Source organism: Culex pipiens, chromosome 2 (genome assembly GCF_016801865.2).
Source record: "Culex pipiens pallens isolate TS chromosome 2, TS_CPP_V2, whole genome shotgun sequence".
NCBI lineage: Eukaryota > Metazoa > Arthropoda > Insecta > Diptera > Culicidae > Culex > Culex pipiens.
The window spans coordinates 144,529,338-144,547,163 of NC_068938.1; the positions used below are offsets into that span (position 1 = coordinate 144,529,338).

A 17,826-nucleotide genomic window follows, 5' to 3' on the forward strand; every position below is an offset into this window, starting at 1 on the left:
TTTTGCTTCGTTTCTTCTTCCAAATTGCTTGTTTTAAAATTCTAATACACCAATTCCATGTTAAAGTCGCATGTCCATGAATCAAAATTGCTTCATCTAAGAAACAACTTGTTTTAAGAGTTTTTCAATTGACTTTAAAATACTCTTATCTGCTAGTTGGTTCTTACGGTGATTGTATTCAAGCTTGAGTGGTTTAATTTTTTTGAAACTTTTGAAAAAAAAAATTAACGATCTAAATCTTGTTTTTGAGCTCGTTATAACACTTTGTATTTTTATGGTTGTTTTGCAAGGGCAAAATCAAAGTTTTTTTTTAATCAAATGATGGTTGAAAAATTTATTGAATTAAAGTTATTACAAGAATGATGACCTTGTACCTAAGATATCGTTAAACGAACATAATTTAAAGTTTGTTTGTTTGTGTCACTTTGTTCTGATTAGATTGACCGTGACTAATAAAAATAATAATATTTCATGGATTTAACTATTTAACTATTATCAATTTGATAAGACTAAAGCAATATTTACCGGTTTGACATGTTAGAAGAATATTGAGAAAAATAAGTCATAATCTATTCTTGGGAATAGTTACTATATTTAGAACTCCAAGATATTATTTATTTTTATCTTGTTTATTATATTTTATTTTTTATTTTTTGCAATGCATGAATTCAAAATTGTCTTATTTCAAAACGAAAATTGTCGGATGTTGGATAAAGAGCATGATTTTTCATCGGACATATAGTATTGACTCATAGGTACTTTGAATTTAAATTACAGCTAAAATACATAGCAAATCCTTTCTTTTTTTTGCGAAATACCTAATGTGCTCATTTATCAAAATCAGCAAAATGGAAAGTAATATACTAAACAAAGCTTTGCCTGAGCAAAACACTGTTTATTTTTTCTCATAATCCTGACAATGTTTTTTTGCTAATATTTTAATTTTAAAACAAGCAATTTGGAAGAAGAAAAGAAGCAAAATGGCATTACAAATCGCTAGGGCTTGACAGAAAAAGTTCGGAGAGGTATCGTGTCAACTTTTACAAAGGTGGATCATCCTTACATTACGTAACACCGGTAAATTCAATGCTGTTACAGTCAAAAAATAAGACTTAACATAATTTATTTAGTTTTTATGAAATATGATGCGATGAAGGGGTCCTACGATGGCCTAAGTCAATCCTTGTAGTTTATGGACAACCCCCAAAGACTCAATCAAAGTAACCATTGAGTTCCTATACATAAAAACCGATTTGTGTGATAATACTGCACTGTAAATGTACTGAATTTCTCCTTTTTCACCTTGAAATCCAAAAAAAAACTTAAAATGGACGGCATTTAAAAATCCCTGCATAGAATATTTTGGGAGTTAGAAATCTTGAAAGGGGACATCTTAAACTAACTTTCCCCATCAAAACATTTTAGGTACATTCAAATTCAATAATAAGTCCGTTCCAGCCAACCGTGAGCCTTAATATATGTCGTGTTTCACAATGTTTTACATTTCTTTTACCTTTGATTAGCATAAACTGTCGAAAATAGTAGTTTATGCAACAAGTTGCAAAAAGAGGAATTTTTTCAGCACGAGTCGTACATTTATCCAACGAGGTTCACCGATTTTTGCGTGACATACTTTATGGATGACGCCTTTTTTGCCATTTTGAAAAACACCCATTGAGTGTAATTTTAAGTCGAATTTTCATGTATTTTGTCAATAAATCGTTTAAATCAAAAAAATGTTGAAAAGTGTTACCCATTTCAGTGCTGAAAAGTAGAACTTTTCAGCATTTATTTTGTAAAGTGTTGCAATTCGATTCTGTTATTTTTGGTACAGAAAAGTAGGCTATTTCGTCGTTCAAGAATGACAGGAAAAGTAAGTAGTTTCACGACGGAATTGCAAAAAAGTATTTTTTATCATTATTTTTTTTTTATTTAGTGCCATGCGTCTCCATTGCACAGTGGTCCGAAACCGAAATCTAGCGTGACAAAATTGATAGCGGCCACACGTTAAGATTTAAGGCTTTGGTGTCTTCGGGCCAAATGATCAGAGTTAAAAGAGGCATCTTTTGGTATGGTGGACATTAGGGTGGTCCACATTTTAGGGTGGTTCAGAATTTTTATTTTGGCGGGATGACGAGATAGCGCTTCGGTGTCTTGAGAAAAGTTGTAGGGGACACTATTCTGAGCAACTTTGCTCAAGAGTACAAAGCTCTATCTTAAAACGGGAAGCTTTTAGAGCCATTTTTGTGATTCAGGTTAAGGTGTTAATGAAAAAATGAGTTTTTTGAATTTATCAACTCAGGGTTATGTCGTTGGTGTCTTCTAGATATCTGTAGAGCTTATAAAAACACACATTTATCTTCCAAGAGAACGAAAATCGGACCTTTTAAACGAATGATATAGCCAAAATACGACAAAAACACGCCATTTTGAAATGGGAAAAACTTGAAAAGGTGGTGGAGTTTGACCTCGCTCTTAAAAGCATCTGAAAGTACACATTTTAGAGTACATCTGCTGAAAATGTCTCGGAGGTCTTTTTTGTTTAACTTATTTAATCTCAATCTGAAAATAAATAAAAAACGAAGTTGACTTTATAGCTGTCGGCCACCATTGCTAGTACCAACCACTAGTGTCTTCCTTTTTATCTACAACGACTTCGCCGCCCTGGGCTCCTAAGTGTATGAAAGTATGGCACGGAGCGACGGCGCCGAATACCCATATTTACACAAAGAATTTTAGAGCGCCCGCCGCAATTTGAAAATAAGCATTTTTAAATCGCTTTTTGCCCATAACTTTTGATGGAATTGACCAAAATAAGTTTCTCTTGAATAAAAATGTTCATTTTGACAAGTCCACTCCAGTGGCGTCAAAACAAACACACAATGACAAAGGCCAGATGAAGGAAATGGAAAAGAGAGTGCGAGAGAGCGCTGAGAGCGCACGATAAAGGGGAAATCTGCGACGGTTTTTTTTTTCGGCAGTGTGCCAAAGAAGAAAAGGAAGAAAACCGATGATACTCAGTGCCGTTCAGTTGTGGTCGTGCGATTGTGGTTACACGGGGGAGAGAACGAGAACGTGTTGCTACCACAACACAACATCATCAGTGCAGTGCATCCAGTTAATTTCATTTTCAAAGAGTTTTAATTGCCCAAACATTTTTGTTTTTGTTGTTGCTGATTCAAAAACTTCCATGGAGATATGTTATGGAAGAGGTCAAGTTTAATTCTAGAAGTATTATTCCAATGTGATGAGTGGGTGTACGACATGCTCTGCCTACGTAGTGTGTTGGGGGTGCTTACAAAATCAATCAATTGGTCATCTCTATGCGAAACAGATTTGTGCTTCATATGTTAAGCAGTGAGATCTATTTTTCGAAACGGTTGTAGAGATGGAATGGAAACAGAAAAGAAATGGTATTGATTTTACATAAAAAGTGTGTGACATATCGGGATCAAATAGTTTGAGTGAAAACATAAGTGTTTTTTGAGAATGAATGATGTTTAAAAAAGAAGAGCATGTTGATCGATAGTTGGAGTTCTGAATAAGTCAAAAATGTGGTCTGAGGGTAGGGTTTACTTGCCACAATGTTGTGAATGATGGCGAAACAAGCACTTGTGAAAAGATTTTCGGGTGAGTTCGTTTCATGTCGTGTGTGCGCGCTCACGCGTGTGTGTGTGTGTGTGTGTGTGTGTGGTAGAGAGAGAGAGTGAGAGAGAGAGAGAGTGTGTTTGTGAGATAGAGAAAGAGAGAGAGAGAGAGAGAGAGAGAGAGAGAGAGAGAGGGAGAGAGAGAGTATCCGCGTTTATAATGTGTGTGTGTGTGTGTGTGTTTTTTTTTTTTTTTTTTTTTTTTTTTTTTTTTTTTTTTTTTTTTTTTTTTTTTTTTTTCAATAAATCTGTACCGCCGTGGGATTCTGTGCACTCAGTCAGTTCGCGTCGTGTCCGTCGCGTTTGATTTTCGTCGCTGTCGATTCGTTTGTTTCTGAATTGACACCCGGTTCTGTGCACTCTGCCGGTTTGCGTCGCGGCCGTCGCGCTAGATTTTTTTTGTTACTGTTCTTGATACGATGCGCGGGCGATTTTCCAGTAAAGCGGTACATTTGAAATGAATAGTTAATTTCGGGCGGTCTCGTTCATGACGGTTTTTTGTAAAATTTAGGGTATTTTGCAGTTACAATTCGTTAATTTTAGAAATTCTGTCATCGACGCGTTATTGATTCAAAACCGGTCATTGGTTTTTGTTAATTTTGTTTTCATGATGTCGCGATATCAATAGATTTTGTTTCGTTTTGTAGTGTTTTCGTGTTATCCCCTAGATTTTTAAGTACACGTGACTAGACCTTTCCTTAGCATCGCAGCTCGTAAGGCAAGGTGATAAGTAGTATTTCAACGTGATTATTCACGCCATTTCTATAGCGTTGCAAACTATCCCGATCGTACGCCATACGTTTAATTTAATATTCAAGTATGTAAATCGCTCCAAATTAATTTACTTAGGTTAATATTTCAACCCTTTAATTACATATCGTTTTGGTTTTATCTTTCCACAGCCGGCTGTCTAAGATAAAACCACTTCATTCAAAATTTAACAACAAATAAACGGGAAATGTCTCATCCGCAGCATCCGATTGCTTGCCTTGAGAATAATACCTTATACCTTTCAAAAAACACTTTGATTTTGGGTCGCATCGTCATCTTCTATGATGAATCCTGACCAAACACCCTATCCTACTAACAAATTTTCAGGTTCCTGGCGCTCGTGGGGTGTAAGCACAGAGTAAATCAGCTGCCCTAGTAGCAACCTGCGCTAACTAACATTCCCGTCCCTTAAAATCGAGGTCTACAAACTGACATGGCGGGCGCCGTTGGTGGCCAATGACTGTTACCTATTCGCAACTGATCTTGTTTTGGCAATCATGGTGTTTTATCTTTTCGGCGCATTCATACATGCTGTTGATAAGGGAAACACCACTGATCGTCGAAGCCTATGATCAGTAGTGCTGAAAGGATATTACGGTTCTGTTCAGCAACGGAGGGGCAACCATGGGTGATCTCTCATGCTCATGCTCATGCTAAAAATGTTCATTTTGACAAGCTCTACAATTGTCTACAAGGGCTCAAAAATGTAATACATGATCTAGTGGTTGTATAAGAAGAAACAAGTTTTAGCTGAAATATTTCAGAAATAATTTTTATTAATTTGGTTGATTCCTGAAATAATTCAGCTCAAACTTGTTTCTTCTTTTACAACCACTAGATCATTTTATACATTTTTGGGCCCTTCTAGACAATTGTAGAGCTTGTCAAAATGAACATTTTTATTTAAGAAAAACTTATTTTGGTCAATTCTATCAAAAGTTAATACAAATTAAATAAAAACAAATTAAATAAAATAAAATTATAAGTTTACCAAAAATGCGAAACATTTCAACTGAAATATTTCATTGGCGTCCGAAGCACCGGGAAGGCAAAGCAGAAATTTATGGTTTTGATTTCCTTAAATTCTAGCAAATTTTTATAAAAACTATCGATTGTTATTTGAGACCTAAAGAATGCCATTCACTAACATTTCAGTCCAAATTTGTGCGATTCATAAGCAAAATAGAGTGTCCGGAATTCGAAGCAAAAGTGTCCTGATTTCGAATCAGCTTTGATCAGTGTCCGGAATTCGAAGTACAACAAGTCATTTTAATTTTCAAATACTGATGAAAAATTGCTAGAAAAGACATATTTTACATGCATTCTCTTAAAACTGACTGTTTACACTAAATCCTGATGATATTTCTTCATTTCCAACTTATTACATGATTTTTTGTCAGCTATAACGAAAATGATATGCTACTAAGTGTCCGGATTTCGAATCATGACGTTATTTTGAATCGAACATACTCTTAATCAGGAAGGAGAAACACAACTTTCTACGTAGAAATCTCCCATGGGTGTTTTCGATTTATAATATTTTGTTTCCTCCATAGCGTGTGTGGTAGATTACTTTGCTAGTGAGCAATTAACAACGAAATCGGCCTATTTCGACCATTTTAATTTTTTGTATTTTTTTTTGTGGGGCCTTCTGTATGAGGGAAATTCTCTACCAACTCACACGAAATCGGGAAAAGTTGCCTCGACCCCTCTTCGATTTGCGTGAAACTTTGTCCTAAGAGGTAACTTTTATCCCTGATCACGAATCCGAGTTCCGTTTTTCGATATCTCGTGACGGAGGGGCGGTACAACCCCTTCAATTTTTGAACATGCGAAAAAAGAGGTGTTTTTCAATAATTTGCAGCCTGAAACGGTGATGAGATAGAAATTTGGTGTCAAAGGGACTTTTATGTAAAATTGGTCGCCCGATTTGGTGGCGTACTCAGAATTCAATTTTCATCGAAAAAAAAAACATTATTTTTTATTTTTCCCGTGTTCAGGAGGTCATTTTGAGCAACTTTTGTTCTACGAAAAACTTTACTTCTCTTGTTTTATGTTTTTCTTGTTTCATTTTTAGTATTTTAATTTGCATTTATCTTGTTTAGTTTATTTTTGTTTTTGGTAGTATTTGGCCTATTCTACCACCTCCTATCATTACATTTTGCCTATCTAATTTTTTCATGTTTTTAAAGCCACTTTTTCAATTTTTTGCTTGTTTTTCACATTTTCTGCTATAAAATGGAACCATTATCATTCAAATTGTAAATAAATGCGTAGAGGCATAGTCTGGGACACTAGAAAAATTACTGCATACTTCTTTTTACTTAAAATATAGGAAATGTTAGCAAAAAACACAGCCAAAGTTGATACCTAAAAAAATGACATTTTTGAAAACATTGGCAAAGTCACATAAAACAAGTAAAACTTCCAACCCATACATTTTCTAAAATTTTAAGAGTTCTTCTTTCCAATGCTTTTAAAGATCAAAAATTGGTTGAAAAATGGATTTTTGGCGATTTTTTAAATCGAAGCCCGTCTAAAGGCGGGGTTGGGTTGTAGAGGGTTAAAAAAACTCTGCCATTTTCCGTTACTCTATTGCAAAATTTTTTCGAACATTTCATTTTAAAGGAAATTTAATGTACTTTTCGAATCTACATTAACCCAGAAGGGTCATTTTTTCATTTAGAACAAAATTTTACATTTTAAAATTTTGCCGATTTTATATTTTACTTTTTTTCAAAAACTCAATTTGCCAAAATACGTATTTTTTCTATGTTCTAGGGGACAAAAACCGCAAGAGAAGTATGGTCAAACAATTTGACACCAAGTTATGTTTTTTTTAAATAGTGAATTTTGGAAAAAATCGGAATTTTATGCAAAAAACAATTTGATTTATTTTTCAAATAAAATTGTATTTGCAATCGAAAAGTACTTTACAGTTTTTTTTGTCTAAGAGACATTGAAGATTGGACCTCTGGTTGCTGAGATACAGCGGCTTTAAGAAAAAGAAACGGGAAAATTGAATTTTTTCTAAGTCTTACCCAAAAAAAAAACATTTTCCGAAATTTTCCGATCTTTTCGAAATCAATATTTTTTAAAATGTTTAAGCCGGACAAACATTTTGAAAGGGCCAAACATTTAATATTTGAAACAAATCGAATGTGATCGGAAAACATTTAACGTTGGATTGTTCTTAGATAGTTTAGCAACATTATCACATAATAAGGTGGAATTTGTGATATTGGGTCAAATGAAACTGAAATGATGATGCTTAAATACAAAGATAAGGTAAAAAACAAGTCATCCAACAGTTTTACCTGTTCGTGGGAACAATATTGGGTTAAAGATTTTAAAACACTCATGTACTTTTCAAACAATTTAAATTTAATTTTAGGTCAAAAACCAACTTCAACTAAAGACAGCTACCAAAATGCAAGATTTGTTCTAGGAACGAAATTTTATGTCATGATTTCTAAAGATGTTTCTAACACAACCTTTTAAACAGACTTAAGTTTCATTGAGAAGAACCTGCAAAATTGCCGATTTGCTGAGCTTTCCGAGCATTGTTCTTTGCAGGAATGTTTTTCCTGCGTGTTGTATTTTATAATTGCAAATTGGCATTTAACAAAAATCACATTATAATGTCTTAAACTTGAAAACGGTTCACTTTTTTAAAGTTAGATTTGCATCTGAACATGATTTAAAAAAATATTATCAAAACAATTACGACAAGAGACTACAACAGGAACAGTTTGTGTAACACGAGCAAACAAACGCATCCCACAGAACATCAAAACCAAAACCCACACCAAACCATGTGACGGCCACTTGTGCGTAGGCCTGGTGGGTACAATTTCTGGACCACCATCGGCGACGGATGTCCTTCACTTTGTTCACTCCCTCCCCCCCTCCCGTGGGAGTACCCAACAAGTACCCCAAAGGGGTTGGTGAGAACTGTTCGCCTCTGTTTTTGGGTCGGTGAATAGTTGGGTAAATTTATTGTTCTTGATTTGAATTCCTGGCGGCAAGAGGAACCGGAATCATTTAAAATATTCAACGGTTTAATTAATTTAATTGAAATCGATACCCGGGAAATCCCAGGACATGGCTATGGTGCGTGGTACTTCCTCGGGGGATATCTTAGCGCTTGTGTTCGGGGACTGCCTTGGGGACGTTTGTAAATTTGCATCACTTGCTAATGCTTCAAGGAAGTGGGTATCTGATTTTGGAGATGCGATTTGTGCAGGGGCGTAGAGATGGCTTGATTTATTTTCAGAATTTGGAAACTTTTATGAAAAAATAGAATTAAAAATAAAATCATTAAAGCTATTTAAGCAAAAGTCACATCACCCCCGCAAAACCACCCCTCGGAACAGCTCTGCGGTTGTAACGACCGGGAATTGTTTGTCGGCTTTGCGGTTGTTTTACACGAGTTTCGCTCACGCAAGTCCAAGTGCCAACAGAAGTAAACAAGGCATCAGCTCGCCACACCACCGCCGCGGCATTGTACTTCTCCAGGGCATCCAACGACATGACAAGCCTAACTAGACACCGCCCAAAACCCAGTGGGAGGAATGTTTCGACACACGCGGTGGGGCGCTGCCATCACGAGGCCTATTTGTACAAAAGCTGCTGCTGCTCGGTTCTCGTAAATCATGCTCCTTTTGGTATGTACGACCACGTGTCCCATCAGCAGCTCCCATCCCAACCTCGGAAGATTGATGAGTCACAACACAGAACACGGGGAACGGAACGGAACCTGCAAATTGGTCATGTGATTCCATTAGAGAGCCAGTGATGTCTCATTGTTTTAGGACTTGTACAACTGGCGGGTATTGCAATTACTTCGGCTGGAAACTTGTTCTGGGATGTAACATAACATTAGACCACTACAGATTCTAGTATAGAGGCCGACTTTGTGAAAAATTCATCAATTTTCAAAATGATCGTCTTCGATCATTTTAAGCAAATTAGCTTGTTTTATGTTTTATTTTATTTATTTTATGATTTTTAACGCTGGAAAATGCATTTCAAATTATTCTTCAATTTTCCTATTTTTTTTTCTTTTAGGGGTTACATAGCATAGCATAGCATAACATTACGGGTCTGCACCACGCTGTAGGGGGTGCCGGTCAATTCAATATTCTTAGACAATTTGATTGCTGCCCGGTACATCCAAAAATATCTAAGAACGTAAATTTTTACACTGTGTTTCAAGGCTACGCCCATACAGTCCCGTGGGGATTTGGGAGGGGATGTTTTTGTTGTTAACTAGTGGCAAAAGTGCAGGGAACCCATGAGACTTTTAAAAGTGAACGGAATATTTTTGGGAGGTTCGGAATGGGGGTTAGGGGAATTTCATCGGGCCGATGAAAATGGTTGAATGCGTAATGTATTAAATGATTTGGATGTTTGTAAGTGTAAATGTGAGTCTGTAGTGTATTATCTAATAAGCATATTGTTTGTAATAATAATATATAATAAATATAATAAATATAGTAAATAGAATAAATATGATGAATATAATAAATATAATCAAGATGATTCAGGAAGCTATAAAAAAATAATAGCGGTAATTTAAAATATAAATGCTCCGGATGGTTCCCATGCAGTTTTAGAAAGTTTCATTAATTTAAGCAATTTAATCATACATGGTATGAGAAAATGGTATGATACAGGAAAGGAATAGGATAAGGAATAATATGAACATTTAAATAAATCATATAGTGAGTAGATAAATTAACATGCAGACATTAAATTTAAAATAATTCCAGAAAGCTGTAAAAAATAACAATAATTTAAAAATTAATACTCCAGATGGAACCACAAACAAAACAACAGAGACCCAAGAATCCAAACACGTGGCTTCGCACCTTCCACAGAATTCGACATGAACACGACCGCGAATGCAGCACAAAAAGAACACCACAAAAATCCATCTTCCCGGTACTGCTGCTCACACGATACTCTTTTTCTTTAAGGGGTTACATGTAGAAAATCACAAAATTTCATAATCCAGAAAATTCACTAAGTTTCAATTTTCAATCACTTCTGAAAGTTTCATGAAGATTGGGGAAATATACCCAATTTAATCAGTCTAAGCCGTTCGACCAATTCTAATCACTTTTGCTGTTTTCCGCTATCAAATCAACATTTTCAGATAAATCAACAATGGAGAGTTGCTTGCTAACTTTTATTTGAGCTATTTATTACTTTGGAACAGTCAAAAACACTTTATGAAAGCTGTAATTAATGATCAAAGTGCTGATAGGCTGATAATAGAAATAGGCTGAGAAAGGGTATATTTCCCCTATTTCGTGACTGAACTGAGTAAGAGCCGATTTAAGTTCACAATTTTGCCATGCGCAAAGCGAACTGTCAAAATTTGTGAACGTTTTTCTCTAAACACCGAGTTGATTTACGGGTGCCACGATATCTCGAGATGGGATGGACCAAATTGGCTGAAATTTGGGGTGAAGGCTCTCAAGACATATTCCGTGTGCATGACGAAGCCCGATTTTGAAATTTTGCTTTTTTAAAAAGTACACAAATCAAAAACGATATGACGATATTTTATATGAAAAACATAAAAATATTTTTAATTTTTTTTAAGAATTAAGTTTTTGCAAATCGGCCTTCGTCATGCACACAGGACCGGATCAACGAGTCTTCACCAAAATTTTGAGCCAATTTGGTCAAAGCAGTGTTGAGATATCGTGGCACCCGTTTTTTGAAAATTAAAACAGCTATATCTCGGCAATGGTACGTCCAAATGTCTTCATATTTATGTTGTTAATAGATGAAAATGCATATGTTTATGCCCTGCAAAAAGATTTAAAAAAGTTTTTATGTGTGCTCATACCAACCTCTGACATTTTTCACGATTTACATGTATGTAACCCCTTAAGCCGCTGTATCTCATCAACCAGAGGTCCAATCTACAATGTCTCTTAGACAATTTTATAGCAAATTTTTTGAACTAAAAAAATATTTTCAGAAATGGCTACTTGTGGTCACTATTTTTAAAATCGAATAACTGTAAATATTTCAGTGAAATCAAACTCATTTGATCCGTCTTGAGGTCCCATTGGTCTCTATTTAAAATCAGCAAGTTTAAATAAGTACTTCAAAAGTTATGCTAAAAAACGATTTTGGCGTATGTCCGGAAGAGTTTGACAACCCTATCAAAAGTTATTGGCACTTAAGTGTTATTTATACACTTTTTAGAGGCCGGATTTCAGATATTGTGATAGAAATATTGTCTGAATCTTCCATGTGAACTATCGTTGGATAGGTTTTTTTATCAGTCCTTGCCGATTAGCCATTTTTGTATGGACAGCTGCCAAAATTGAGACTTGTATGGATGAACCAATGACACAAAATGGCTTCTTTGGTCATAGGGAAGGCCCTCACAAAGCTTGAGCCAAATTTAAAAAAAATACAGATAAAACCCATTTTCGGTTTTGGTAGAGAATTGCTCTGAAGCTTTTTGCATATTTGCATAATTTTTCTTTCAAGTAGACATCCTAACGATTCCAAAACATTGTAAAACAGGGGTGATCAAAGTATGGCCCACGGGTCAAACGTGGCCCGCGAGGTGGTTTTTTGTGGCCCGCGGACAAATTTTGGAAGATCATGTAAAATGGCCCTTTGACCCATCGGTAAACTGATTTTATAGTTCTTAAAAAAGTGGTTTTGTTCATATTAATGAAATGGTTCATCCATGCTTCATCCACGCAAATTTGTTGTTGAAAAATCATATTGAAAGTTGATGAAAATTATAATTTCGTTATTAAAATTCCGCAAGCATTTTTCGAAATGAGTTATACAACGTTCAAATTTGACTTAAGAAGAAAACAGTTAAAATAGCAAAAACAAAGGTATTCCATACTAATTACTAACTTATAGGGCAAAATTTCCTTTTGGGCTGAGCCACAAACTTTTTTTCTGCTTAGAAACCTTCCACCTCGGGATTTGAACTCATGACATTTGGATTGACTAACATTTGATTAAGCATTCCAAAAGTTATTGAATATTTTTTTTGAAATTTGACGAACAATTGTTGAAAACACCTTTTGCAACGATTAATCATAATGGTTGCACTTTATTTAAAAATAAAATTATACCATTTTGCAAAGTTTGTGTCACCCCTTTTTTTTAAATAATCATTGAAATTTTAAGAAAAATAAAAGTGCATTCAATAAATCCTTCTTTTCATTATACTTTAGAAATAACAACCGTTTTCAGCCACAAATTTATATAAACTGCTTACAAAAATGGATTTTTAATAATTTTTTTTTCAAAAAACCTAAATTGTTTTACGGAAATAAAATTGTAAAACCTACTGAAAACAATTTCAATTGCATTTTCCTGCGTTTAAAATTATATTTTTATCATGTCTGGGATCGATCAAAAATATTTGCAATTTTAGTAAAATTCCAATGTACAGCACGGCAAAAAGCTTTTTTTTCTGCGATTTTTTTTAATACTTGGATATTTTGAAAACTAATGATTGCAAAACAACTATGCAGGTGTAACCGATCTCACTAGGTTTTTTGGCCAAATTTTCCCTAGTTTTTGTTTAATTGCATTTGAAGAACCTTCTGTTACCAAGCGGTTAATGAAAAGGAAATAGTTGCAAGGAACACCAAATCTCTATGAACCAGCCATTCACACAAGTTGTAAAATTGTTATTTTGGTAAATAAAATGAATTGAATTGAAATGCAGGTGTAAATGCATCTTTAAACATATTTTTCATTAAAATTTTAATAGCGTAGCCTGTAATTTCATTCTTTATATTTAATAATTGTTTTGCCCCCCCCCCCTTCGATTTCGACCAGAGTCAAGGGACATAAACTTGAAAAATATTAGCAACGACCTTGTTTAATTTTTCAAACAAACATGTTTTTACCTTTGGCCAGCAAGCTCATTTGAGCTTCAAATTTGGCCCGCCATTCAAAAACTTCGAGCACCCCTGCTATAAAACATTGAAGTTTGGTGCTATTTTGGCTCACGTCTTCGAAAATCACAATAACGCATTTTGTAGGCTTCGGGTTTAGACAGTTAATAATTTTTTTTATGGATTTTATTAACAGGAATTAAACATCGTTGAACTATTATTTAATTGTTAATCTATGTGTTGCCATTTAGAAATTTGAGCGGATTTTCGGTAGTACTAACAATAATTAATAAAATTAAAACACTTTCAATTTGAAGTTTTAACGACTTTCTACGCAACATTTGTAAAACAGTGTTTCAGTGTTTTCTTCTTTTGAACATTGTGTGGAATTGGGAAACATTAATTTGCAATAATAATAATTATTAACAAATGCTGTTAAAATTTTGTGATATTTAAAATCTAGTTGTTTTTGTTCAGATATATTTTAAAGTGATTCTTACATTTTTCTTGCAAGATTTTGTTGTTCTCTCCATATATTTTTCTTGAAGTAATAACTAAAATAGTTTCAACTCAAAATGTTTCATTTTCATCATGATTTAAAAAATACTCAAAGCTTTTCAAATAACTCAAATTGCATAAGAAAAGGAAAATATCATAACCCTGCAAAAGCAATATATAAAATACTAAGGAGTTTGTGTCATCTCAATGATTTGATGAGAAACATTTATTATTCTTCCCCAAAATAACAATTGATTCATGTCAACTTCTCCTCGAACACCAAATCCTGCTCCTCTAAAAACGAATGATGACGTCCATGTGCAAGCTGGGTTGCTCCAACTGATATCGGGACAACAAACTTCTTGGCCCAACTCTGCACTATAGCTCTCTCTCTTCTTGCATGCCCGCTCCGATAAGCTGTTCCAAATCCCAAATCCCAGTCCCAAACTTTGGGCAGCTTAATTTGCTGACAGGGCAAAGAAAGAGAGCTCCCCGAAAGGTGAAACTTTTATTTGAACAGCAGCAAGTTGTTCCCAGCTTCGAGCAAGTTGAGTGACAAAATCAATTTATATTTAAATTTCCAGGTTCTTCGCAAAAGTACTACTAACTGCTGTATAGTGGTGGTGGTGGTGGTGCACAAAGACTTAAACTTTTGGCCCGGCGCATTGGTTTTCTCCGCCGTCATCGCCGGAACCCCCGGAGTTGAGTGTCCACAAGACGATCGATGGGAGGGCAATGTCACCCCGTGCTCAGATTGGACTCTGTGGAGTTGCACCGCCCGTATCTACTTCAGAAACATGCAGTAGATTTGCATCATTCTTCCGAGAATATGATTTATTCGGAAGAGAGACTTGTGTGTGTATCACCCAAGAAGATACAGGAAGTTTCAGGTTGTCGCCGGTGCCTGAACAAACTTGGGAAAAGTGTTTGGTTTTCAATTTCGTGCTCCGAACCTGTCATGTATAGTCGGCACAAGTTTTTAATTTGTGTTTGACAACCGGAATTTGTGTGGTTTTCTTTTGGGAGAGGTTGATTGTTCGTTTTTGGCAATGATAAGAATAAGACTTGTTTTGGGACCTGTTTTGAATTTGAGCAACTCTTATTGAATTCAATGTGCAGTGCACTCTACTCTGCTCATTTTGTTAGACTGATTAAGTTTAGAAAGAAAATGGCAGAAAAATAGTAACTAAAAGCCCCCACCCTAGTCACAGATAGTTAACAGGATGATTTACTTACGACGATGTTTTCTTCGTTGCACTCGACTTCGCTGTCCTCGGAAGGCATGATAAACATCAGATTTGTCGAGCTCGACAGGGAGTGCTGCATTGTATGAGATTTTATTGAGACCACTGGGTGTTGGAGCTGCGAAGGAAGTATAAACAGGAAATATTATGAAAACATTGAGGAAATGCATGTAAAATTGATTTTGAATTGTTTTATGAAATTAAATGTAATATATTACATACATCACATGGGTAAAATGGTCACAAATAGTTTACTAGGTAATGCCATTTCTAAAATAGTGACAGTTGTTTTTTTTTCATTTTCAACTAAGGCAACACAAATTATACTTAAAGTCAAGGGGTTTCCAGCATCAAGGATTACTGACCAGTCTAAATGGAATTACCAGGATTACTGGCAATATGTCATGAATTACTTTGATTTCCCAGAATTACTTGGGATTTCCAGAAACCACGCAGAATTGCTCAAATTTATAAAAATAACTTGGAATTACTGCCTAGCTTCCAGCATATTGAGAATTGGATCGAATGACAGCTGTCAAATGCACAAAACCACGTGCTTGGCAATAGTACGTCCATCCCGGAATTCCCGGCATAAAATTCCAGGGATTTTTATATGTTGTACGGGGAATTTCCGGAATTAAACAAAAATCATAATTTGGCCTGGAAATTACATTAGTATTTGAATTAATAAGTTTAAGCTTTTCTAAAATTTTACATAAATTGGTACCATTTTCTTTGTTGTCATTTTTGTTTTTAGACATCATAAACCAATTTTTAAGCTGTTTTATTCATGTCATATAGAAATAAATAAAAAATAAATATTTATAAGATACTTATTAAATTTGAATTAGCAATGTGGTGCACATAAAATTCAAAGCACAACAGAGAACAGCAAAAATTTGTTTAACACTGGAACGCCCAACGCATGTCCAACTTACACAGACGCCCAAGCCTCCCAAAAAAGGAGGAACAGTAACTTCAACTCACTGGTTATCGGGCATTACTCAACCAATCGGGACGATTCTTGTTTCCAGTGATTTGTAAGAATGTCTAGATGATCCTTAAATTGTGCAGAACTTAATTTGATCAAATCTGTAATTTTTGCGATCAAAAACATCGTTCCACCTTTTTTTAAACGACTGCCGCCGCGGAATTTTTGGCGATTTCTTTTTTACACGCGAAAAAAAAAAGTTGGAACGATGTTTTTGATCGCAAAAGTTACAGATTTGATCGAATTAAGTTCTGCAAAGTTCTATAATCATCTAGACATTTAACAAATCACTGGAAAGAAGAATCATCTAGATTGGTTGAGTTAAGCCTGAGAACCAGCGAGTTGAAGTTACCGTTCCAACTTTTTTGGAGCCTTGGGCGTTGGAATGTTAAGCTATCTAAAAACTGCTATTTAGATTGATATTAATAGTATTGAGCTAATTCAATAAATTTAAAGCTTGAAAAACATAACAAATATAAAGAAAACATAGATTTTATGACTTTTTCAAAAACTAAAAACTTCCCGGGAATAAATAAATATTTTTCCCGTTTTCCGGGAAACTCAAAACCTGGGAAAATTAGACGTCCTGCAACAATTGGGTAAATATCAACATCATTTTGAAAACTGATTTTGGCGTTTGAGTGCATTTAAAATTCAAAGCACAACAAAGATCAAAAAAAATCTTCATAACTAACTAAAAATGCTATCCCTGTTTAGATTGATTAGTATTGAGCAAAAAGTTTGATTTTAAATACATAACGAATATAAAGAAAACATAGATTTTATGACGTTTTCAAAAAATTTCCCGGGATAAAAATATATTTTTTCCGTTTTCCGGTGAACTCAAAACCCGGGAAAATTGGACGCCCTACTTGGAAATCATCGAATAATGTGGTAAACATCAACGTCAGTTTGACAACTGATTTTGACGTTTGAGTGTTTTTCATCCGAATACATTTGAATTAGAGAGCATCCAAATTGGCGGACATTTCGAATCCGCTCTGTACTTCTTACAACCATAAAAAGCATCAAGGAAAAGCAAAATGCATTCTGCCGATTTACCTTTAAAGAATTACTAGTAGTTACTTGAATTAATGGGAAATACACGAATTACTGAGTAACTATGGAATTACTCGAATTACTACGGAATTACTAGGTAATTACAGAATTACAGGAATTACTGCAGAATTGCAGAGTGATTCTGGAATTACAGAATTACTTACTCAAAATCCGAATTATCCCGTACTAGCTGTAACTTTGGTTTCATACATGAAAATTAATAGGCAATAAAGAGAATCATAAAAGGTTTATCGAAATTATCTTTTTTTAACAGTTATTTTTTATTATTTTTTTATTTTCTGAAGTATGTTTTCACAAACAAGAATCATGGAATTACCAGGATTACTGGGATTATTAGGAATTACCAGGATTACTCTGGAATTACTCAGTAAATCCGGAATTACAGAATTACTTGCTCAAATTCCAAGTAATTCCGGATTAGTGACCAGTCTGACACGATGCTGGAAACCCCTTGCTTAAAGTTTTTGGCCCCCAAAATATATTTCATATTCACTTAGGAACTTTTTCTACTGAAAATGCCCATCAAATTGAAGATAAAATTGAATTCCGTTTCAGTAACATGAACATGAAACATGAATCTTAGACTAGCTTTCTGAAGAAATACACTAAAATAAAAAAAATCAAGCTATTCTCATAAGATTTTTTAAATTTGAATTTAATAGTCAAATTGTAAGGAGATAGAAAGGTTTTTCTTG

The 17,826-nt window shown here is 34.7% G+C and overlaps 2 protein-coding genes across 2 annotated transcripts in view; one reads left to right on the forward strand and one right to left on the reverse strand.

The window, feature by feature from the left end:
* LOC120423628 (protein yellow-like) overlaps window positions 1-17,826 on the forward strand; it is a 564,570-nt gene that overhangs the window by 114,326 nt on the left and 432,418 nt on the right. The gene's annotated exons all lie outside the window — the stretch shown is intronic.
* Window positions 1-17,826, reverse strand: part of LOC120430972 (uncharacterized) — a 131,586-nt gene that overhangs the window by 92,374 nt on the left and 21,386 nt on the right. The window contains exon 2 of the mRNA XM_052707012.1: window positions 15,053-15,178. Coding sequence (XP_052562972.1) covers window positions 15,053-15,142 — 90 coding nt within the window. The 5' untranslated portion in view covers window positions 15,143-15,178. The remainder of the gene's footprint in view (window positions 1-15,052; window positions 15,179-17,826) is intronic.